Raw genomic sequence first — 25,566 nt, forward strand, 5'->3', positions numbered from 1 at the left:
AGTCCATTTCTGATTTACCCAACTTGTCATGTCTTGCCAAACAGCCAAAACTTTCCTTGCAGAAGTCTATGAATAAACGAGTTTAGCCGCTCACCGAGTCAGACACTAAAAGGAGGGAGTGGTCTTTATTTGAACACTTGCTTACCCACAGAACAGCAAAAGAAGATAGAAAATTAGAAATATTTCCACACTAAAAAAATAAGTGAATATCAATATCGCCCCAACGGAGGAATAACAGATTCTGTGGTGATTCAGTTCATAATTATATTTTACTAGTGGACAAACAGTGGGGTGGGACTGAGGGGGGGGGGGGGGGGGGGGAAATGTCCTCAGTCTCACCAGTCTCCTCACTGACGACTAGAAAAAGTCAGCAGCAGTAGGGCGTTTGGGGGTGGCTTTCGGGGTGCTCTTGGTCTTCTTCTTGGTGATGTTGGTAAGAGAGGCCATTGGGGATTTCAGCACTCCGAACAGGGGTTTCTGCTGGGGATCAAATGGCACTCTGGACGACCCCTCTGGACTCACCAGCAGGCTGCGATCCGTCTTCCTAAATTCTGGGAATCATAAACGGGCAAAAACAAATAGGAAAGTCTCCTCAAAACTATGGAACATTGAACTGAAAATAAATGGAGGACACAGAAGCTAGATTATCAATGAACCATTGAACACGGGACAATAAAGTATATACATTGGAAAATAAGAGGTCTTGTCCGTTGTATGAGTAAATAAGGTGCTATCCAGCCCCCTCATACCAGCAGTTTTGTTTTTGTTAAGTCCGAAGGTAACCTTCTTGGATTCAGATTTTGGAGTCTGACACTTCTGTGAAAGAAAAGTATGAAATGGGATTACACATTTGTGAACAGATGTTAACAAGGACAGATGGTGATGAAGTAACTTGATGTAATAATAGGCATCTTCTGTGTTGAACCAGTGTTTAGTACCTTCTTGCTGGACAACGATGTGCTGGGGCTTCCCTTGGCTCTCTTGAAGAAGATGGGTGTAGGGATGGTGGCATGGTTCTGGAGCGTAATGAAGTCAGACTCCTCCCCTCCCTTAGCCTTCTTGAGCATCATCTTTTTTGTTTTCTTGGCGTTCACCGGTGTGGATGGCTCTTTGCTGTCCTGAGGAGAGAATGAAACGAAAAGCAATTTAACAAAAGTCAAAACAAATTTATAAACGAGAAACCTGTTCAATGGCTACAAGCACATAGCTAACTAGGTCACATCTGCTACACTTAAGCTAACTAAAAGGTTATGCATTTAGGAACTAACTTTCAAACATTTGAGTATTTGATTGAGAGGGACATCCATCAAATGTGGCAGGCTGATTCAAACTGGGCCTAGGAAGTGAAGTCAAATGTGAACTTAAAACTCACGTTGACTCTAGCAGCCTCTGCCTCAGCCTCCAGCTCCTCAGCCTCGACCTCTATCACTACCGGGATCTTCCTCTTCTTCACGGGAGTCTCCAGGTCAACCTTTGCGGGCTGCTCCTCTGCAATGCTCTCCTCCACTGCCGTGGTGTCTGGCTCCTGCTCCTCAGATACCGGTGCTGCCTTCTTTTTCTTCTTCTTGAGGGGAGCTGGTGTGGAAACCTCTACCAGCTCCGCCTCAGCGTCTACAAGTGTACGGTTCGAGTCTGCCGCAGTCTTGATTTTACCCTCGGCCTCCACGCTCTGTTCTTCAGCCTTGGCCGTCTTCTTTTTCTTCTTTTTGAGCAGGATTGGTGTAGCGACTTCTGCTGGCACCGTCTCAGCGACTACAAGTATGACGTCCGCTTCAGTTTCTGGCTGCATTTCACCCTCGACCTCCACACTCTCCTCTTCAGACTTGGCCGCCTTTAGTTTCTTCTTTTTCAGGAAAGTGGTGGCGATGTGGACGTCAGCTGGAGGCTCCTCAGCTGGAGTGGCCAGCGGTTTAGGGCCTGCTGGTGTCGTGTCTACTGGTGCTGAGTCTGTTTCAGCGACCTCTTCCTTTGTGCTCTCAAGACTCTGTTCAGCCTTCATCCTCCTAGTCTTCTTTAGTGGGGTGGCCATGATCTCTTCTACAGCATCTGGCTTCGTCTCAACCTCCTCTACGGTTGTCTGTTCCTCAGGCACCTGCTTGGTGCTCTTCCTCCTGCCCTTCCTCTTGGTTGTGCTGGTAGTAGCAGTCTCCGGGGCGCTCTCTGGCTCTGTAGCCCCCTCTCCGTCCTGGGTAGCAGGAGCAAGCTGGTCTTCTGTCTCCGTGGCTTTCACACTAGTCTCCGGCACATCTGTATTAGTCTCTGGTTCTGCTACCGCTTCCCCCTCCTCCTGTACAGGCGTTTTAGACTTCTTGGTCTTCTTTTTCTTCTTGGACGACGTGCTGTCTGGTACTGGTGTCTCGGATTGGGCCTTCTGTCCCATCTCCATGGCCGATGATAGACTCCCCACCACTACATCCTGTGGAGTTTCTGATTGGACCTCTGTCGCCACGGCAGTTACCTCTGTGGGAGTATCAGTGACCTTCATAGGAGAGGCATCCTCCTCCAGGATTGCCTCTAGCTTTACCCCAACATCGGTGCGCTCGGCTGTGGTAGAGGTTTCCTTCTTTACCCCCTTCTCTCCGGCCTCTACAGAGTCTATTGTGGCAGAGAGCTCCGTCTTTGCTTCTGTAGGTGCTGCCTTCTTAGCGTCTGTCGTTTCGCTCTCTGTTGTAGTAGTTGTGTCCGCCTGAGCCTTCACTTTCAACTCCTCCGTCACCCTGTTCTGCTCATCACTCTTCACTTCTCCCATGCTCCTCTTTTTCCTCGTGGTGGTGTCACCGGGTGTCTTTGCTGGTTTGCTCTTGTCCGATGCTGCACGCTGGTCTGACTTTCCTGGTTTTGAGTCATTTTTCTTGCCTGAAGTAGAAAATATGGAGAGAGCAATGATGTAAGAACTACACTGAACACAAATATGAACATAACATGTAAAGTGTTGGTCCCATGTTTCATGAGCTGAAATAAAAGAACACAGGCATTTTCCATATGCACGAAGTGCTTATTTCGCTCAGATTTTTGTGCACAAATGTGTTTACATACCTGTTAGTGAGCATTTCTCCTTTGCCAAGATAATCCATCCACCTGACAGGTGTGGCATATCAGTAAACTGATTAAACAGCATGATCATTACACAGGTGTATCTTGTGCTGGGGACAATAAAAAGCCACTAAAATGTGCAGTTGTGTCACACAACGCCACAGATGTCTCAAATTGAGGGAGCATGCAATTGGCATGCTGACAGCAAGAATGTCCACCAAAGCTGTTGTCAGATAATTGAATGTTCATTTCTTTACCATAAGCCACCTCCCAATACCATTTTAGACAATTCGGCAGTACGTCCAGCCGGCCTCACAACCACAGACCACGTGTAACCACGCCAGCCCAGGACCTCGACATCCAGCTTCTTTACCTGCAGGATCGTCTGAGACCAGCCATCCGGACAGCTGATGAAACTGAGGAGTATTTAGGTCTGTAATAAAGCCCTTTTGTGGGGAAAAACTCATTCTGACTGGCTGGGCCTGGCTCCCCTGTGGGTGGGCCCAGCTCCAAGTGGGTGGGCCTATCCCAGGCCCACCAATGGCTGTGCCCCTGCCCAGTCATGTGAAATCCATAGATTTGGGCCCAATTTATTTATTTCCTTATATGAACTGTAACTCAGTAAAATCTTTGAAATTGTTGCGTGTTCCGTTCATATTTTTGTTCAGTGTACATTCAATACTGGAAAAAATTATGAAGACGCTTAATATCTATGGCAATCACAGTAACAAAGACTTAAGGTGAAAGGTTAGTGTATAAATAGTGAGTTTGAGGTACCTTTACGTTTCTTGGGTGGTGAGCTCTCTTCTTCCTCCAGGGCCCTTCCCCTCTTCATCCTCTTTCTGCTGCCAAACATTTCATCGTCATCCTCATCCGTCGACACTTCCTCTGGGTACTCGTCCTGTGGGAAGACTCCTGAGAGAGCGAGAGGAAGACAAAAGGAAAAGAGCGACGTCAGCATCTTTGCACATCTATAATAGGGATACTCCGTGATTGAATAGTTATGACCATAAGGATTCCTACCATCACTGAGGTCCCGGAGACTGCAGGGGAACAAAACCGAAAAATAAGACTGCCAGTCAGAATACACAAGCTGAACCAAATTCTCTTAATCCGAGTTCATTTCAAGCTATTCTAATGTAAGTGTGTGCGTTTACTTACGTCTTGATGACTTTGTAGAGTCTCTGTCTGTTGTGGCTGGGGGTGTTGCTACGGCTGGCTAGCCCAAACAGCCTGTCCGCCAGGGCAGAGTAGTCAAATTGGAGAACAGGTCCGATCCCCCCGTCATCTGGTATCTCAGACTCCGAATCACTCTCCAGATGGAACATTTCATCTTCATCCTCAAGACCATCTTCATCTTCCTCAGTTGATACGGTGCCTAAAACCACAAAGGGAGGAGAGGACAAGACTTACAACATATTGAATATCTGGACATTTTTAATTAGAGGCCTTGTATCATTAATAAGACAATTCCGTATATCGCAATGTAGACTTGTGGAAGTCAAGCTAATTTCTCTACCAGTTAGTCCTCAGAATTTCAATGCCTACAGTTGGTCTGCTTTCCAGTGGTTTTCATGGGGGATTTCTTAACAGCTTTTTTAGGAGGCTCCTTTTTCTCTTCTTCTTCTTCAGAAGCCTGTCCCGAGTCAGACTCCTCAGACCCTCCACCTGTAGCATTCACCTCCTTCAGCAGGTCTTCAATGGCGAAGGGAGCCTGGTCCACGATGGCACTGAAGATGCTGCCGCAAATAGCCTTGAGCAGGATCCGACTGGGACAAAGGAAACAAAGGGAGGAGAAAAAGAGAAGGGGAATGCGCAGAGTGGGTTAAAACAGTCAAAGGGGGATGGCCATTTATTAGAAGAGGGTCATATATAAAGACAGTGCTATTACTCAAGTGGCTGTTGTCACCCCTCGCACAAAAGTTCCCTGTAATACTCACTCTTTGGTTTTGGATGCTGTTTTGCAGAATGGGTCGATAAACGTCAGGTTCTGAGCCGCTGTGAGCTGCAATCACAACCAAAGCCCTAAATCATTAAACTGTGGTGGAACCAATCTCAGCATGGAACTAGCTCACACACACACAATATGAATTCCTAAAACCCAACAAACCCTAACCATTATTATAACAGCCATATCGGTATCATACTTTCGTAATACCACGTCTCTACCTTCATAAACTGATTTATTGATCGATTTATTACCTCACAATTATTTTGCTAATTGTAGCAGCAAAACTAAATCTCGATCAGCACTTACAGTAACCATAGGTTATACCTCAGCTGAGCCAACTGCAGCCAGCTCGGTCGTGTAGAGGTCCAGTATGTGAAACTGCAACCCACAAGGGGCTCCGCTGGTGCTGTGGAGGATCTGAGCAGTCAGGAGCTCCAGAAACCTGGTCACTACACTGTAGAAAGACAAAACAAGTTATTTGAACATCACAGGGAGGATGCGTGCAAAAGGGCTTAAAGGGACATTACAGTTCAAAATCATAGTTTATTAGATGTTTAGGGTCAAAGAATCAGCCACCTGGTCTCCCATTCTTTCCTCTTCATCATTTCAAAAGAGTTCCTGAACACGAAACGAACCAGCTGTCACAGAGAAAGACAAAGAGACAGTTAACGATGTCATTTCTTCATGTCTAAATTATTTTCACAGTTTATTCTCCAACTATATGCGATGATTTATTGGGTAAGGAAAAGCTGATAACATTTTGATGGATGAATATACTGACCTGGAAAAACTTATCCATGCGAAGCCTGTCAATGCCAGTCCATTCTCTTTTGATGGTCTGCAGGAAAGTCTCCAGAAACAAAAACACTACAAATGGGATTAGAGTCAATTAAAAAAAAGAAACAAATCTCAAATTGGAGTACACTTTCTGTACAGTGTGTGTCAAAATTCTCCGAAAATGTGTTCACAGACCCATGGGAAATATTTTAAAAATGACAATGAATACATGGTAGCATCTTTTTATGAAGACTTACTACTCTGGACGTTTTGAAAGCTATGCATCAGGCCAGATATCTGATTCGACAACTCCTCCTGTGGGCAAAATTCCCATTAATGAATCTTCTCTTGGACCCTCAAATTGTCAAAGTTGCGTATCAACTCTAATGGTTTAACCTTTTTACATTAATTCACATAAGTTGGGTCAAAGCGTGGCACTGACGTTACCTGAAGAAGTGGCTTGTCCTGCATCCACAGGCAATAAAAGAGGCCCTTCCATAGTTTAAGTAACTCGTCGCCTGTGAAACCACCTAGAAAAAAAGGCAATCAGTGAAACAACTGGATAAATTACTAACGTTACTATAAAAGGAAGTTGGCAACTTTGTTGGTCGCATCGTTACTGGGCTTGTGCGACTTTTCTTTAATGTGTTCTACATCTTAAGACCTTCTACATAATTGTTTGTGCTAACGACAAGTTAACTATTGTATTGTTAAACCGTGAAATTCCGATGGTTTAACAAGCACAAACGAATCAAAGGGTTAAAAAACTAACAATACGAAGAGATGAGGCGGAATGCTGCGTATCCCTTCCACTGTTGTTAAAAGAGAAGTGCGTGGTCCAATTTCCCGGTAAGCCCGTTAGCCTTACCGTTGACTTTCTGTGACCTGACACTGATATATTTTCTTAGTTTCTTGATGGCCTTTGTCCGCATGGGCTTCTCGTTAGATGCCAATCTTTGAGCGAACTGGATCTCTGCTTCTTGTTGTATTGGCGCCATGTTCCCACTAATTCAAGTGGAAACACATTTCTCTGAGCTTTCCGCACGCGTTTTCCCTCGTCGCAGGATGATGACTTCACACTTAAAATAAATGGCCGCTATTCTGCATTTCATCACAAGGCGGCAATGTTCACTCAACTTTGACTTGTCATTTCTACCCTGGCAGAGTCCATGGAGGCTATTTATAATCACACCCAACCTTTTAATACTGAGAGAATTCCTCAGTGACATGCAAATCCCAGAACAGTAATTATGAGATAGACACTTAGGCTACTATAGTAACATCTTTATGATTGAAATAGACTGAACAAAAACATAAATGCAATTTCAAAGATTTTACAGTTCATATGAGGAAATCAGTCAATTGAAATCCATTAATAAGGCCCTAATCTATGGAATTTACATGACTGGGAATACAGATGTACATCTGTTGGTCACAGATACCTTTAAAAATTGGGCCGCACAATGGACCTCTGGATCGCATCACGGTATTTCTGTGCATTCAAATTGCCATAGATAAAATGCAGTTTTGTTCGTTGGCCGTAGCTTATGCCTACCCAAACCATAACCCCACCGCCACCATGGGGCACTCTCTTCACAATGTTGACATCAGCAAACCTAACATCAGCAAAGCGCTTGTTCACACAACGCCATACTCGTGGTCTGCGGTTATGAGGCCAGTTGGACATACTGTCAAATTCTGTAAAACCATTTTGGAGGCGGCTTATGGTGGAGAATTGAACATTCAATTATCTGGCAACAGCTCTGGTGGTGCGCTTTTGAGAACAGTGTTTTTCCCCTAATTGCATTTAGCCTTATAGCATACTGCCGTGCACGCATTACTGCCCCTAACACGGACGACACTGGGACACTGGGCCAATTGTACGTCGCCTCATGGTCCTCCCGGTCGTGGCTGGCTGCGACACAGAGGTATCGTATTTGAATACTGAAACAATGTTGCAAATGTCGGAGCAAGTTTTATACAAATCTCCGCTGTTGAAAACGAAATGTTAGTCTAAAAGAAATGTGAGGTATTGTGTAAATGCTTTTTATAGTGGAGATCAAGTTCATAAAGTGCCTGGCTTGGCTGATGAGACAGTGGATTGCGCAGTCACATGGAACAGAGTAAATCAGCTAAATCTATGACGTTAAAATGCCTGTGGTAACTTGTGGAATAGATGCCGGCAGGAATGCGGTTTTAACCAATCAGCATTCAGGATTAGACCCATCCGTTGTATAATTGGGCAATAAGGCCTGAGGAGGTGTGGTATATGGCCAATATACCATGGCTAAGGGCTGTTCTTAAGCACGAGGCAATGCGGAGTGCCTGGACACAGCCCTTAGCTGTGGTATATTGACCATATATCACAAACCCCCGAGGAGCCTTATTGCTATTATAAACTGGTTACCAATGTAATTAGAGCAGTAAAACTAAATGTTTTATCATTCCAATCAGAATTCAGGACTCAAACCTAGCACACTTTTACTCACACCAAGGTAAACCTGATCATCATCAAAATCATCTGATTCGACATCTTTAGCTACTCGTTTCTCTGTGAAACATTCCTCTTAAGTAAAAATTAAACCAACGGACTGCTGCCTCTTCTGTTTACAATTGTCATGACAAGAGGGGTTCGTTTAATCTTGCCCGGACACCATTGTAGGCGTGTTTTGCACTGGCTGAAAGTTGATTGCATTTGATTTGGAACTGGGCTGCCTCCAGAGCTCGAGTCATGTGCCCCGTTCAAAGCCCAAGGCGAAGTCGGCTCAAAATAAAAGTGAGGTAATTAAGAATGTGTAGTAATTAGAAGGATTCAGTGGCGTGTATTCATGGGTGCCAAGGGAACCCAGGCTTCCTCCAACAAAGTACAAAATAATGTATCTTTCATCTCTGTGTTTCATAAATGTTCTTCAATTTGCAAGAGGTTGAATGTATCAAACCGGAGAAAGCATCTGAGCGAGCAAAACAGCGCCCCTCTGTCTGTATGGGTAGGGAATTTATTTGATGCTGTCTGGTCAGAAAGAGTATGACATTGTTGCTGCCTCTAGCAGTGAATGCAAGGGAAGCCAAGTGAGCATTTGGCCTCCCTTGATAAAAAATAAAATAACAATAGCCAATCAGCATTGAGCTAAACTGAGTGAGCTGTGAATGGTCCTGGTGTACCAACAAAAAGTGTCAAAGGAAGACAAACGCCATGCTTGACAGGAAAAAATGTTTATTGTTGCATCTTGTTGTGTTGTTGACCTCTGGTGGCTAGCTAGGTAGCTAAAATTGTCCCTTTCCTAAATTAGCTATCGATGGAGATTGGTATTTGGACTTGTGGTTTTACTTAATTCTCCATATTGGCCAATGATTATAAAGACGATTCTGATCCAACCCTAAATTCATACATTCATTCTGCCCATGTAGCTAGATGTAGTATGCTAATGTTAACTACAGTAGCTGGCCTGGCGTATTATTTCCCATGAACGGAAGTTAGGCTAGCGAGCAAGTATTTTTGCCAGGTATTGTCACGCTCTGATCTGTTTCACCTGTCCTTGTTATTGTCTCCACCACCTCCAGGTGTCGCTTATTTTCCCCAGTGTATTTATCCCTGTGTTTCCTGTCTCTCTGTGCCAGTTCGTCTTGTATGTTTCCAAGTCAACCAGTGGGTTTTCCCGTTCTCCTGCTTTTTGCATTCTCCTTTTTCTAGTCCTCCCGGTTTTGACCCTTGCCTGTTTCTGGACTTTGTACCTGCCTGCCTGACCATTCCGCCTGCCTTGACCACGAGCCTGTCTGCCACTCTGTACCTCCTGGACTCTGATCTGGTTTTGACCTTTTTCCCTGTCCACGACCATTCTCTTGCCTACCCCTTTGGATTAATAAACATTGTAAGACTCCAACCATCTGCCTCCTGTGTCTGCATTTGGGTCTCGCTTTGTTTCTTGATAGTACGAACTGGCCATGACAGACCCAGCAGACTTGGACCAGCTCTGCCCATTTGTCTCCCTGCAGGGAGCCACCATATGAAGACATCAGGAGTTGCTACAGGGCCTTTTGGAAGGGCTCAGTTCCTTGACGGAACGCCACGACCGTGGGTAAAATGCTATCATGGAGCAAATCAGGGAGTTAGCTCAGAGACTACCTGCCACCTCTGGAAAAAACCCAATCACCCAGTAATTTTTTCCCCATCTGTGGTGAGTTTGTTCAGCCTATCCCGACTCCCTGTGAACCCCACTTACCTCCTCCAGAGTGATATTCGGGGAATCCTGGTACCTGCCAGGGTTTTCTTTCTCAGTGCTCGCTTATTTTCGAGCTACAGCCATCTTCGTTTTCTTCAGACCGATCGAAGATAGCGTATATAATTACGCTAATGTCGGGAAGGGCGCTCTCCTGGGCTACGGCAGTTTGGGAACAACAATCTGCCATTTGCGGTCATTTGGTTGAATTCATGACAGAGGTGAGAAAAGTTTTTGAGTCTCCGGTATCCGGGAGAAAGGCGGCCAGCAAACTGCTTGACTTAAGTCAAAACTCCCGTAGTGTGGCAAATTACGTGGTGGACTTTCACATGTTGGCCGCCGAGAGTGCCTGGAATCGGGAGTCTCTTTTCGGTACTTTTCTGCACAGATTATCTGAGGAGGTAAAGGATGAGCTAGCTGCTCGGGAACTGCCAGTGGATCTCGACTCTCTTATCGCCTTAACCATTAAAATTGATGGACGCCTAAGGGAACGCAAGAGTGAGAGGAGGTCTGCTCTCTGGCACACTCGTGCACCCGATATGGCGCGTTCACCTCCTATGGAATCCGGAAGTTTCCGAAGGCAGCTTTTCCGAGAGGAGTCGAAGTCTCTCGTGAATCTACGACGAGTGAGTTGGATACTCCTGAGCCTATGCAGTTGGGAAGAACTAGGCTATCAGTTTGGAAGCGCTCACAGAGGATAAATAATAACTGTTGTCTGTACTGTGGAGGGGCAGAACATTTTTATAGCTACCTGCTCTATTAGGAAACCCTTGTCTCTAGCGGGTACCAGTACTATAATGAGTCAGATTGGGAGTTCCCTAATTCCCATCACCCGCACACCCCTTTTTGCTCTTGTGCTGTGGGGAGACCAATCTTAGTCTCTCCGAGTGCTCATTGACTCTGGGGCTGATGAATGTCTTATGGATGCCACGATAGCTTCGGAGCTTGGTATTCCCACTCAGCCTCTCTCTGTGCCCATGGATACTAGGGCACTGGACGGCCACTCTATAGGGGAAGTCACCCATAGTACTGTGCCCGTTCAATTATGGCTTTCTGGTAACCACAGTGAGACCATACAGTTCCTCCTCATTGCATCTCCCCATGTTCCAGTTGTGTTGGGATTTTCCTTGCTACAAAAACACAATCCTGTGATTGACTGGACGACAAGCTCCATCCTGGGTTGGAGTCCTTTTTGCCATTCCCACTGCCTTCAAGCAGCACGGCCTTCCCCAAGTCGTCCTCCTCAGGATGTTAGCAAGACTGTGGATGTCTCTGCTATCCCCACAGAATACCATGACCTCCTGGAAGTGTTCAGTAAGGCACGTGCTACTTCCCTTCCCCACACCGTCCTTATGATTGTGCCATTGACCTTCTCCCATGCATTACACCACCTAGGGGTCGGTTGTATTCTCTGTCCGGACCAGAGACCAAAGCTATGGAGGAGTCTCTGGCCACTGGGGCTGTCTGTCCTACTGCATCTCCTGCTGGCGCAGAGTTTTTCTTCGTGGAGAATAAGGACAAGACCCTGCGCCTATGCATTGACTACCAGGGGCTTAATGATATCACTGTCAAAAATCGTTACCCTTACCTCTCCTCGGCGTTTGAACCTCCCCGGGGGCTACCATGTTTTCCAAGTTGGACCTTCGGAATGTCTACCACCTGGTTCGGATACGCAAGGGGGATGAGTGGAAGACAACATTCAACACAGCCAGTGGACATTATGAGTACCAGTTCATGCCATTTGGACTCGCCCACGCTGTCTTCCAGGCTTTGGTCAATGATGTGCTTCGGGACATACTAAACCGGTTTGTGTTTGTCTACCTGGATGACATCCAGTTTTTTTCCCGATCTGCCCAAGATCATGTCCTCCATGTCAGACAGGTCCTTCAGCTCCTCCTGGAGAACCAATTGTTCGTGAAAGCCGAGAAGTGTGAGTTCCACCGCTCTTCTATCACCTTTCTGGGATATGTCATTGCCGAGGGCAATGTTCAGATGGATCCTGGAAAGGTGAAAGCAGTGGTGGATTGGCCTCAACCAACATCCAGGGTGCAGTTGCAACGATTTCTTGGGTTTGCAAACTTCTACCGCCGTTTCATTCGGGATTACAGCACCCTGGCGGCCCCCTCTTGGCACTCACCTCCCCCAAGGTACCATTCAAATGATCTCCAGCTGTCAATAAAGCCTTTGTGGACCTGAAGCATCGGTTCACAACAGCACCCATCCTCATCCATCCGGACCCCTCGCGTCAATTTGTGGTGGAAGTGGATGTTTCGGATGTTGGAGTGGGGGCCATCCTGTCCCAGCGATCTGCCCAGGACCAGAAGCTTCATCCCTGTGCCTTCCTGTCCCTGTCCCATCGAACTCCTGGCGGTGAAGATGGCGTTGGAGGAGTGAAGGCACTGGCTGGAAGGAGAAGAACAGCCATTCCTGGTCTGGACCAAACATAAAAACTTGGAATATCTCCGTTCAGCCAAGCGCCTCAACTCAAGGCAGGCCCGGTGGGCCCTCCTGTTTACCAGATTCAACTTTACAATTTCCTACCGTCCTGGGACTAAAAATGTGAAGCCTGGCGCTTTCTCCCGCCTATACAGTTCCTCTGCCACACCTTCGACTTCCGAAACCATTCTCCCTACCTCATGCCTTGCTGCCACTGTGGATTGGGGTATTGAGAACCTGGTTCGCAAGGCGCAATGCTCGCAAATTGGACCTGAAGGGGTTCGGCTAACTGGCTGTTTGTCCCTAACCCAGACCGGTCCCGGGTCCTGGAATGGGCTCATTCCTCCAGGCTGACCTGTCATCCAGGGTCCTGTCGTACACTAGCCTTCCTTCAACAATGTTTCTGGTGGCCCACAATGGTCCCTGACGTCTCTGCCTTCGTCACCGCATGCACTGTGTGTGCTCAAAACAAGACTCCACAGCAAGCTCCTTCTGGCCTCCTGCAGCCACTACCGGTTCCGCATCGTCCCTGGTCTCATATCTCTGGACTTTGTCACTGGGCTCCCTCTGTCTGATGGCAAGACTGTCATTCTAACGGTAGTCGACCGGTTTTCCATTTCATCCCTCTCCCCAAACTACCTTCTGCCAAGGAGACGGCCCAGCTTATGGTCGGGCATGCCTTCCGGATCCATGGACTCCCAGTAGACATGGTCTCCGATTGAGGTCCTCCGTTCTCGTCTCAGTTCTGGAAGGCATTCTGCACCCTTATTGGGTCGTCGGCCAGCCTGTCATCCGGATTCCATCCCCAAACTAACGGTCAGTCGGAGCGAGCCAACCAAGACCTGGAGACCACCTTAAGGTGCCTGTTCTCAACTAACCCCACTACCTGGAGCCATCAACTGGTCTGGGTGGAGTATGCCCGGAACACTCTTCCCAGTTCGGCCACGGGACTCTCGCCTTTCGAGTGCTCCATGGGGTATCAGCCTCCACTTTTCCCTGAACAAGAGCAGGAGGTCAGCGTACCCTCGGCCCAGATGTTTATCCGCCGCTGTCGACGTACCTGGAGAAGAGCTAGGGCAGCTATTTTCAAGACCAACTCCATGTATTGTCGACAAGCGGACCGTCACCAGACCCCAGCTCCCCGCTACCGCATTGGGCAGAGGGTATGGCTTTCCACTCGGGATCTGCCCCTTCGGGTAGAGTCCTGCAAGCTGTCTCCCTGGTTCATTGGTCCTTTTCCCATCCATCTCCAGAGTCCTGAGTTCCACTGCTATCCATCTTGTGTTACCCTTCGTATTCACCCTACCTTCCATGTGTCTAGGATTAAGCCTGTGTCTCACTGTCCATTTGTCTTCTGTCTCCAGGCCCATCCCTCCCCTCGGGTTATCGGTGGCCAGCCAGTGTATACGGTGAGACGCCTCCTGAAGGTTCGACCACGGGGCAGGGGTTTCCAGTACCTGGTTGACTGGGAGGGTTATGGCCCGGAGAAGAGGTGCTGGGTTCCTGCTAAAGACATCTTGGACCCGGCCCTCATCGCCAATTTCCACCGCCGACACCCCGGTCAGCCAGGTATGCGCCCAGGTAGGACACCAGGTGGCGTCCCTAGGGGGAGGGGGGCTACTGTCATGTCCTGATCTGTTTCACCTGTCCTTGTGATTGTCTCCACCCCCTCAAGATGTCGCTTATTTTCCCCAGTGTGTTTATCCCTGTGTTTCCTGTCTCTCTGTGCCAGTTTGTCTTGTATGTTTCCAAGTCAACCAGCGTTTTTCCCATTCCCCTGCTTTTTGCATTCTCCTTTTTCTAATCCTCCCGGTTTTGACCCTTGACCGTTTCTGGACTTTGTACCCGCATGCCTGTGTCACGACTTCCGCCGAAGTCGGCTCCTCTCCTTGTTCGGGCGGCGTTCGGTGATCGACGTCACCACGCGCCTGTATTTTGTTCATGTTCCGTGTTTTGGGCACGTTTATTGTATTCTGTGCTGTCGTTTTTGGAACGGAATAAAAGTGTGCCTGTTACTACACGCTACACTCCTGCACCTGACTTCGCTTCCCTTACACACCCGTAACAGAATATCACACCTCGTTCACCCTCCTCAGGACTTTGAATGGCCCCACAAACCGCGGACCCAGCTTCTGGCAGGGCAGGCGGAGGGGCAGGTTTCGGGTCGAAAACCAGACCCGGTCCCCCGGTGCGGTGACGGTCCACTGTGGTCTTTTGGCAAAGCGCGGCTCGCTGAAGGTGAACATGGGCAGCCTCCCATGTCTCCTCCGCGCACCTGAACCAGTCGTCCACTGCAGGAGCCTCGGTCTGACCCTGATGCCACGGCACCAGAACCGGCTGGTACCCCAATACGCACTGAAAGGGGGAGAGGTTAGTGGAGGAGTGGCAAAGCGAGTTCTGCACCATCTCGGCCCAGGGCACGAACGCCACCTACTCCCCCGGCCGGTCCTGGCAATAGGACCGCAGAAACCTGCCCACATCCTGGTTTACTCTCTACCTGCCCATTACTCTCGGGGTGAAAACCCAGGGTAAGGCTGATCGAGACCCCCAGACATTCCATGAAAGCCTTACAGACTCTCGACGTGAACTGGGGACCCCGATCAGATACTATATCCTCAGGCACACCGTAGTGCCGGAAGACATGAGTAAACAGGGCTTCCGCAGTCTGTAGGGCCGTAGGAAGACCAGGCAGAGGGAGGAGACGACAGGACTTAGAGAAATGATCCACAACGACCAGGATCGTAGTGTTTCCCTGTGAAAGAGGAAGATTGTTTAACCTCTCTGGGCTAGGCGGGACGAATTTGTCCCACCTACGTAACAGCCAGTGTAATCCAGTGGCGCGATTTTCAAATACCTTAAAAATCCTATTACTTCAATTTCTCAAACATATGACTATTTTACAGCTATTTAAAGACAAGACTCTCGTTAATCTAACCACACTGTCCGATTTCAAAAAGGCTTTACAACGAAAGCAAAACATTAGATTATGTCAGCAGAGTACCCAGCCAGAAATAATCAGACACCCATTTTTCAAGCTAGCATATAATGTCACAAAAACCCAGAAGACAGCTAAATGCAGCACTAACCTTTGATGATCTTCATCAGATGACAACCCTAGGACATTATGTTATACAATACATGCATGTTTTGTTCAATCAAGTTCATATTTATATCAAAAACCAGCTTTTTACATTAGCATGTGACGTTCAGAACTAGCATACTTCCGGGGAATTTACTAACAATTTACTAAATTACTCACGATAAACGTTCACAAAAAGCATAACAATTATTTTAAGAATTATAGATACAGAACTCCTCTATGCACTCGATATGTCCGATTTTAAAATAGCTTTTTGGTGAAAGCACATTTTGCAATATTCTAAGTACATAGCCCAGCCATCACAGGCTAGCTATTTAGACACCCGGCAAGTTTAGCCTTCACCAAAATCAGATTTACTATAACAAAAATGTTCTTACCTTTGTTGTCTTCGTCAGAATGCACTCCCAGGACTTCTACTTCAATAACAAATGTTGGTTTGGTCCCAAATAATCCATCGTTATATCCGAATAGCGGCGTTTTGTTCGTGCGTTCCAGACACTATCCGAAAGGGTAAATAAGGGTCGTGCGCATGGCGCAATTCGTGACAAAAAAATCTAAATATTCCATTACCGTACTTCGAAGCATGTCAACCGCTGTTTAAAATCCATTTTTATGCCATTTTTCTCGTAAAAAAGCCATAATATTCCGACCGGGAATCTCCTTTTAGGTAAACAGACAAAGGAAAATACATTTTTCGGTCGACGCAGGCACGAGCCTGAGTCTCACAGTACTGTAACCAGCCACTACCCAAACGCGCTACTTTGTTTCAGCCAGAGCCTGCAAAGCCACGATTCAGCATTTTGCCGCCTTCTGAGAGTCCATGTGAGCCGTAGAAAGTGTCACGTTATAGCAGAGATCCTTTGTAATGGATAGAGATGGCAAAGAAGTTCAAGAAATGGTCAGACAGGGTACTTCCTGTACAGAATCTTCTCAGGTTTTGACCTGCCATTTGAGTTCTGTTATACTCACAGACCCCATTCAAACAGTTTTAGAAACTTTAGGGTGTTTTCTATCCAAAGCCAATAATTATATGCATATTCTAGTTACTGGGCAGGAGTAGTAACCAGATTAAATCGGGTACGTTTTTTATCCAGCCGTGTCAATACTGCCCCCTAGCCCTAACAGGTTAAAAAATCCACCGACAGGTGTGACCAAGGTCGTTGTGGAATGGGTAAGGGGTGTAGCTTACCTCTGGGCAGGTGTCTCGGAGCCTTACACTGGGCACACAACGAGCAGGAGGAAACATAAACCCTTACGTCCTTAGCCAAGGTGGGCCACCAGTACTTCCCAGTCAGACAGCGCATGGTCCGACCGATCCCCGGAGACCAGAGGAGGGTGACGTGTGGGCCCAATAGATCAACTGGTCACGGACAGCAGACGGAATGTACATACGCCCGACAGGACACTGGAGGGGAGCGGGCTCTGTACGCAATGCCTGCTCAATGTCCGCGTCCAGCTCACACATGACCGGCACTACCAGGCAAGAGGCCGGGAGTATGGGAGTCTGATCCATGGGCCGCTCCTCTGTGTCATACAGCCGGGACAGTGCATCTGCCTTCCTATTCTGCGAACCAGGTCTGTAGGACAGGGTAAACACAAAACGGGTAAAGAACATGGCCCACCTTGCCTGACGAGGATTCAGTCTCCTCGCTGCCCGGATGTACTCCAGGTTGTGGTGGTCAGTCCAGATGAGGAAAGGGTGTTTAGCCCCCTCAAGCCAATGTCTCCACGCCTTAAACGCTTTAACCACAGCCAACAGCTCCACGTCATTGTTACGCTCCGCCAGGCTGAGCTTCTTTGAGAAGAAAGCACAGGGGCGGAGTTTCCGTGACGTACCCGAGCGCTGTGAGAGCACGGCTCCTATCCCAGCCTCGGACGCATCCACTTCCACTCTGAACGCCAAAGAGGGATCCGGATGGGCCAGCACGGGAGCCGAAGTAAACAGAGCTCTCAGCTTCCCAAAAGCCCCGTCCGCCTCAGCCGACCACTGCAACCATACAGGACCCCCCTTCAGCAGTGAGGTAATGGGAGCAGCCACCTGGCCAAAACCCCGGATAAATCTCCGGTAGTAATTGGCAAACCCTAAAAATCGCTGCACCTCCTTTACCGTGGTGGGAGTCGCCCAATTACGCACGGCTGCAATGCGGTCACTCTCCATCTCTGATGTGGAAATGCGATACCCTAGGAAGGAGACGGCCTGCTGAAAGAACAGGCATTTCTCTGCCTTGACGTACAGGTCATGCGCCAACAGTCGTCCAAGTACCCTGCGCACCAAGGACACATGCTCGGCGCGTGTAGCGTAGTATATCAGAATGTCATCGATATACACCACTACACCCTGCCCGTGCAGGTCCCTGAAAATCTCGTCTACAAAGGATTGGAAAACTGATGGAGCATTCATCAACCCGTACGGCATGACGAGGTACTCGTCATGCCCTGAGGTGGTACAAAATGCTGTTAACATCTTGTTCCATGTGTCTCTCCTCAGGCCGATGGTGGCTGGTCCACTCCAGGAATCTGAGGCGCGGGAGGTTCCTCCGCCCCCTCGATGGACCCCGGCGTACTCCGTTCGTTACATCCTGGATTCGAGACGTCGGGCAGGGGGCCTTCAGTACCTCGTGGAGTGGGAGGGGTACGGTCCGGAGGAGAGGTGCTGGGTCCCGGTTGCAGATGTGTTGGACCCCGAACTGCTGCTGGAGTTTCACCGTCGCCGGCCAGATCGCCTTGCGCCTCACCCTCCGGGTCGTCCCCGAGGCCAGTGTCGGCGCGCCGCTGGAGCCCCGCGTCAAGGGGGGGTACTGTCACGACTTCCGCCGAAGTCGGCTCCTCTCCTTGTTCGGGCGGCGTTTGGCGTCACCGGCTTTCTAGCCATTGCTGCTCCATTTTTCCATTTGTTTTGTCTTGTTCCATACACACCTGGTTTTCATTCCCTAATCACACTGCATGTATTTAGTCCTCTGTTCCCCTCCATGTCTTTGTGTGATATTGTTGTATGTTATGTGGGTATTTTACCACGCGCCTGTATTTTGTTAATGTTCCGTGTTTTGGGCACGCTTATTGTATTCTGTGCTGTCGTTTTTGGAACGGAATAAAAGTGCGCCTGTTACTACACGCTACTCTCCTGCACCTGACTTTGCTTCCCTTACACACCCGTAACAGCCTGACCATTCTGCCTGCCTTGACCACGAGCCTGTACCTCCTGGACTCTGATCTGGTTTTGATCTTTTTGCCTGTCCACGACCATTGTCTTGCCTACCCTTTAGTGTTAATAAACATTAAGACTCTAACCATCTGCCTCCTGTGTCTGCATTTGGGTCTCGCCTTGTGTCTTTACAACAACAAAAAACTAAAAGCGTGTACTGTACGACAGAGTCATAGTCATAGACCATTTAGGCAACATGAAAGAGGATGGCATTGACGTTTCTCTACAAGTAGGGTGAGTCAACATGTTTTTTCTACTTGCACGCACACACCACACACACACACACACACACACACACACACACACACACACACACACAGAAATCAGTGCCATGGACAGCTACATCTTATTTAGCTTACGTTAATTGTACTAAAGAGTTTTTGTTATCTTTAAATTGTCACTGTATTAGACTAAGCATAGATGATTCGATTATGTTGAAATGGTGCTGGAATAGTGGAGGCAGCTCCTGTTTTCTTTGCAACTTGCGGTAACTCTCTGTGGTTCTAAATCAATAGTTGTTTAGTAGTCTGAAAATGTCGGAAACATTACCTTGCTTGACCATGCTGTAGGTCATGTAACTGTTTGTTATATGCAATATGTTTTGTGGACTTCACCAGAAAGATGTAGGTCTCCGGTTTTGTAATGAAACAAATGTGTGGTTGAATTTATTCTTCTTATTGTCTCGGCCTATTATGATGGTGTCAAGGCATATGAACTAACCGGTTATACAGCAAACAACATAATTATCACAACATAGGTTGTAATATGCCTTTTTTCTGGCTTGGCTTCACTGGTGATTTTACCCACGCACCACTACAGGTATGATTCTGTGTTTTCCATGCAAAAGTGATTGCTTTTGATAAAACATATTGTTATCTGCCTTCCCAATGAGTTAGACAATTCAAACACTTAGGGAATATAAATATGTTTCTGGACGATGCACCATGCTGCCTTGTTGACAAAATGACCAAGTGGTACAGATTACTGTTCGATTTGATATCAGCGCTCCTCCCTCCCTGCTTTCTCCCGATGACGTGACGGGCCTTTGCCCGGTGCCCCGAGGCTCAGCATAATCGAATCCGCCCAATCACACTGGTCGCCCATCCCCTCCGTTGGTCTACAAATGACGTCAGAATAGTACAAGGAACTGCTGTGTCGGATTTCCCTGGTTAGATATAAAACATGCCTTTTGGTATGGGAACAAAGTGAATCAACAAGGGAATTACATTTTTAAAGTATCAGTTACTGGAAAACCAAAAAGCCTGGAGATGGCCTGTTTGAAGAGGATTTAATGATGAGGATATATCATCCAGTTCAAATAGGCCAGTTTAGCCATGTTTGGTTTTCCAGTAACATATAAATATTGTCAATAAATTAGAAACCTGAACAGCTTTTACGTGGAACCAAAAAAGTTATAATCTAAATGCAAGAGTTTTTAAGATATTGTTTATATATATATTTACGGATGTATTCCCCAATTTTCCAGATAGGTCAAATGTCTGAACCCCAGTCCCACATTGAGGTAATTATTTTATGCTGGCCCGGGTTGAACCGGTCAAAGGCCTGTTACGTCATGGGGCGAAAGCGGGGAGGGAGGAGCGCCCTTCTGAAATGAACAGTAATCTGCGCCGCTCGGTCATTTTTGTCAACAAGGCAGCATGGTGTATTGTCCAGACATATACAACATCTCTTTTCCATAAAATAAATGTTTGAACCCATACAGAAAACTCATGTATTATAATATATGTTCATACAGTATATGCGGGGGAATTCAAAATATATTTACATATACTGTATAGAATATATTTATGAAATATATAACATGAGCACTCATATTTACATAATCTATGTTAATGCAATATATTCTTGCGCCACATGTATCAATCTGAATTGTAGTGTTGAGTCTACTGATCTCTGGTACCTTGGCATTAGGTTCCCAAAGGGGGGTTTGCATGCAAAAGTTAGAATTGGCTTTAGTAAGAAGGAAATCCTTGCACTTTTAGCACAATAACCATACTGTTATAAGTATTATGACCTGGAAAAGGTTGTGCCTCATATTCTTTTCAGAAGGAGGAACAGTGGTTATATGCATAGGTGGAGACGGGCAGGTTGTGTGTGGGTGGTAAAAACTAGGGTCAAAACAAACAAATGATCTAATACACTTGTTCAAACAGGCGTAACTGCGCTCTCACGCTTATCAAGCTAATGATCTAATAACTGGTGTCAGCATGCTTCAGTTCGGTTGGTGGCTAGCTTAAGACGATTAGGCGAACTGAACGAGTGTTCTCGCATGCTCCCTAAAACAAAAACACGAAGTGGAAAGCAGAAATATTACCCTGGGACATTAGAGGGCGATGAGCAGGTAATAGCCATCTACAGCCAAACAAGGAAGTGACGGCACACCCAAACAAGGAAGACGTGTGGGAAAATAAAAACAAATGTAAATAAGTTAGAAATTGTGCTACTAATGCACATGACGGCTCAAACACGTATCATAAAAGTAATTATGTTTTTGTTTGGTTAGCTTTTAAAAACGTTCACTTGCGCACATAACTTCTCCTGACATCACACTTATACATTGTCATTTTCGATTCACCTGATATAGTAGGATGCTAACATTCGATGTCTGCGGGAGCGTTGTCTTCTAGCCAAGATATGATATGCAATCATAATTGACTGTAGCGCATATAAGGCACACACACAACAGTTCTATGATGACTGAAAACACAACCGTGGGATGAACGAGTGACAAATTTCCGGGCAAGAGCAGGCCATTTAAAATTCATGAATTCTTCCCTCACCCCTTGCCTGCAAGTGTCAACTCGTCAGACGTCATGATACGTCATCAGAAGTGTCCACTCAATTTGAGGGCTGAGGGGAGAAGGTGTGTCTTTTAAGTGTTTGGAATGCAGCCACAGAGAGACACTGATGGTGGATGGTGGTTGGAAGCGTGCGCTTGTGTCGCGGTAGCTTTTGATGAAGAAGAACATCAGGACGAAGCAGCTGCTTTATAAGTGGGATGCACTGTTGAGTGCTACATCCCGAGGGGTTCGTGCTGATTGTACGGAGATTGTGACAGCCGGTTAAATGGCGTCCCTTGAGAAGGCAAGAACAAGATGTATGTCAGGAGAAGTGCAGTATTACCATAAGGAGACGTATACTTGGAATACGGAGGAGGAATGGAGGGAAAAAGAGAGGCAGAGGAGGTCTAAGATAGAGAGGGAGGAAGAGGGTGAGCTTGAGTCGGTAAAAAATTGTGGAAAAAAGGGGGGTGGTTTGTTAAAGAAGAATGGTAGAAAGTGTAAGCAGAGTGAGCTGAAGACAGAAGGCGAAATGGAAGTGAATGAGGTCAAAGTATCAGAGGTGGTAGGTGTGGTGAAGTTCTCGGAACCTGAGGCTTGCACTGAGGGTCAGGATAAAGATGAGTCTGTGATGGAAGGAGTTACGTTTTTGGAAAAAGTGGACCCTTGCCTTTTCGCTGATCCATTTGTGGTTTCAGGGTGGGTAAAAACAGAGTTGGGTGCTGTGGAATCAGTGAGGGTTTATTTATTTATTTATTTAACCTTTATTTAACCAGGTAGGCCAGTTGAGAACAAGTTCTCATTAATAACTGCTTGGCCACAATAAAGCAAAGCAGTGCAACAAAAACAACACAAAGTTACACATAAACAAACGTACAGTCAATAACACAAAAGAAAAATCTATATACATTGTGTGAAAATATAGAAGAGTAGGGAGGTAAGGCAATAAATTGACCATAGAGGCGAAATAATTACAATTTAGCATTAACACTGGAGTGATAGACGTGCAGATGTGCAAGTAGAGATACTGGGGTGCAAAAGAGTAAGAGGATAAGTAACAATATGGGGATGAGGTAGTTGGGTGTGCTATTTACAGATGTCAGAACCGTCCAGAGTAGTGATGCTAGTCGGGCGGGAGGGTGCGGGCAGCAATCGGTTGAAGAGCATGCACTTAGTTTTACTTGCATTTAAAATCAAATCAAATCAAATGTATTTATATAGCCCTTCTTACATCAGCTGATATCTCAAAGTGCTGTCCAGAAACCCAGCCTAAAACCCCAAACAGCAAGCAATGCAGGTGTAGAAGCACGGTGGCTAGGAAAAACTCCCTAGAAAGGCCAAAACCTAGGAAGAAACCTAGCGAGGAACCAGGCTATGAGGGGTGGCCAGCCCTCTTCTGGCTGTGTCAGGTGGAGATTATAACAGAACATGGCCAAGATGTTCAAATGTTCATAAATGACCAACATGGTCAAATAATAATAATCACAGTGGTTGTCGAGGGTGCAACAGTTCAGCACCTCAGGAGTAAATGTCAGTTGGCTTTTCATAGCCGATCATTGAAAGTATCTCTACTGCTCCTGCTGTCTCTAGAGAGTGTCAGGAGACACTGTAGCCCCATCCGATGATAGCCCCGGACAGGGCCAAACAGGCAGGATATAACCCCACCCACTTTGCCAAAGCACAGCCCCCACACCACTAAAAGCAGTTGGTGCCACGGAAGGAGTGTTGAATGGCATTGAAGCTCGTTTTGGAGGTTTGTTAGCACAGTGTCCAAAGAAGAGCCAGATGTATACATAATGGTGTCGTCTGCGTAGATGTGGATCAGAGAATCACCAGCAGCAAGAGCGACATCATTGAAATATACAGAGAAAAGAGTCGGCCCGAGAATTTAACCCTGTGGCACCCCCATAGAGACTGCCAGAGGTCTGGACAACAAGCCCTCTGATTTGACTCACTGAACTCTATCTGAGAAGTAGTTGGTGAACCAGGCGAGGCAGTCATTTGAGAAGTCAAGTGTAACCAGAAGTGGTCTTGTGATAATTGTTTGTTTCTGCTGGTCAGAGGGAGAAGGTGCTCTGTGTTAAATGAATGGGGGCAAGAAATGTGAATTGTTTTGCTCTCAAGAAAAGGGCTCTATTGACAGGAGTGATTACTGCGGTAGCAGTAAATGTAAAAGTTGACCAACTGAAGGGGAAGATTCCTGAAGTTTGGGATGCTCATCGTTTGGTGCGATGCAGACAGGGTGGCATGAGTGTTGAAACAGAGGAGTCATTGTCTGTTCTTTTGAATTTTGATGTGGAGTCTTTGCCCAACAAAGTGATGTTAGGAAATATAAATGATCATGTACGTGCTTTTGTGCCGAATACATTACGTTGTTACAGGTGTCAAGCTTATGGGCATGTGGCAGCAGTGTGTAGGTGGGAGGTACCTTGGTGTGAGAAGTGTGCATAAGGACATAAGACAAAGAAATGTGTAGCTTTGGGGAAGGTAGTGATATGTGTTAATTGTCGGGGTGCCCATGGGACTGGGGATCTGAAATGTCCCGTGCGAGAGAGGCAGGTTGAGGTTTCCAGGGTTAGAGTTGTGCAGAAGTTGTCATATGCAGAGTCAGTGAAGAAAGTAGAGGAAGATGGGTCAAGGGGTAGGGATCCTGAGAGGAGTGGTGTGAGTAGTAGATCTGTACCAGTACAGAGGGATAGGCCAATAAGTTATATATGTTTCAGTAAGATTGGATTTTTAGCATTTATAGCAATCAACTGTACTGCAGGGATGGAACATAATTCGCAGATAATTGAGATTGTGGTGGCAGCTGCAAAGAGGTATTTGGGTGTACGAGACTTAACATCAGTAGAGTTACAGGGTGTGTTAAGTGGTGGTGTCCAATCCTTTCAGGTTGTTGGCCTGAGGTAGAACTAAATAGATTTAAATAGTGGAGTAGGGTGGTGTTATTCTTTTTTTAAATTGTGAGTGTAGTGTTAGATGGTAGGGTATTTATTTATTTCAAGCAAAGTTGTACTCCAGCCTAGTAGGTGGTGGTAATGCAACATTTATTGGATGCCAACTGCCGTTAAACCTCATCGAAGAAGACACACAAACACACACACACACACACACACACACACACACACACACACACACACACACACACAGAGAGAGAGACACTTGACTGGGGGAGGAGTCGGAAATGTTGGCGAGTAGTGCAGACAAAATGGAGGAAATTAATAAAAAGTTGGTGAAGCAACAGCTGTGCTGTAATGCGAACAACGTGTGTGTCAATTCTGATGGTATGGAGCAGGAGGATGAGGGTCAAGGAACGTAATGGTCGGTTGTGGAAAGACACAGCAGACTGGGATAAGGATTGATTGAATATGTCTGTAAACACACCAGCCAGCTGGTCTGCGCATGCTCTGAGGACGCGGCCGGTGATACCGTCTGGGCCTGCAGCCTTGCGAGGGTTAACACGTTTAAATGTTTTACTCACGTTGGCTCTCCTTCACTGCAGCCAACGTGAGTAAAACATTTAAACGTGTTAACCCTCGCAAGGCTGCAGGCCCAGACGGTATCACCGGCCGCGTCCTCAGAGCATGCGCAGACCAGCTGGCTGGTGTGTTTACAGACATATTCAATCATCCTTATCCCAGTCTGCTGTCCCCACATGCTTCAAGAGGGCCACCATTGTTCCTGTTCCCAAGAAAGCTAAGGTAACTGAGCTAAATGACTACCGCCCTGTAGCACTCACTTCCGTCATCATGAAGTGCTTTGAGAGACTAGTCAAGGACCATATCACCTCCACCCTACCTGACACCCTAGACCCACTCCAATTTGCTTACCGACCCAATAGGTCCACAGACGACGCAATCGCCATCCTACTCAATCATCAAGTTTGCAGACGACACTACAGTGGTAGGCTTGATTACCAACAATGACTAGACGGCCTACAGGGAGGAGGTGAGGGCCCTCGGAGTGTGGTGTCAGGAAAATAACCTCGCACTCAATGTCAACAAAACAAAAGAGATGATCGTGGACTTCAGGAAACAGCAGAGGGAGCA

The 25,566-nt window shown here is 46.8% G+C and overlaps 1 protein-coding gene across 3 annotated transcripts; it reads right to left on the reverse strand.

The window, feature by feature from the left end:
- Positions 1–110: 110 nt before the first annotated feature.
- On the reverse strand, positions 111–6,868 carry LOC106581898 (uncharacterized). Of its 3 annotated transcripts, XM_014164335.3 has the most exons (16): positions 6,630–6,868; positions 6,209–6,291; positions 6,019–6,076; positions 5,766–5,851; positions 5,561–5,622; positions 5,309–5,438; positions 4,974–5,038; positions 4,582–4,802; positions 4,195–4,411; positions 4,057–4,076; positions 3,811–3,948; positions 3,037–3,078; positions 1,373–2,856; positions 939–1,118; positions 750–816; positions 111–551 (listed from the first exon to the last, which is right to left on the reverse strand). In XM_014164335.3, exons 1-16 carry the CDS (start codon positions 6,757–6,759, stop codon positions 358–360), a joined length of 3,177 nt encoding a protein of 1,058 aa, XP_014019810.1. In that variant the 5' UTR covers positions 6,760–6,868; the 3' UTR covers positions 111–357. The 3 variants fall into 3 exon arrangements, with proteins under 3 accessions (XP_014019810.1, XP_014019811.1, XP_014019812.1); XM_014164336.3 differs by lacking the exon at positions 3,037–3,078 and having other exon boundaries at positions 6,630–6,853; XM_014164337.3 differs by lacking the exons at positions 5,766–5,851; positions 6,019–6,076; positions 6,209–6,291; positions 6,630–6,868 and having other exon boundaries at positions 5,291–5,438.
- Positions 6,869–25,566: the final 18,698 nt, after the last annotated feature.

Source organism: Salmo salar, chromosome 21 (assembly GCF_965601325.2).
Source record: "Salmo salar chromosome 21, fSalSal1, whole genome shotgun sequence".
In the NCBI taxonomy this organism is placed as follows: domain Eukaryota; kingdom Metazoa; phylum Chordata; class Actinopteri; order Salmoniformes; family Salmonidae; genus Salmo; species Salmo salar.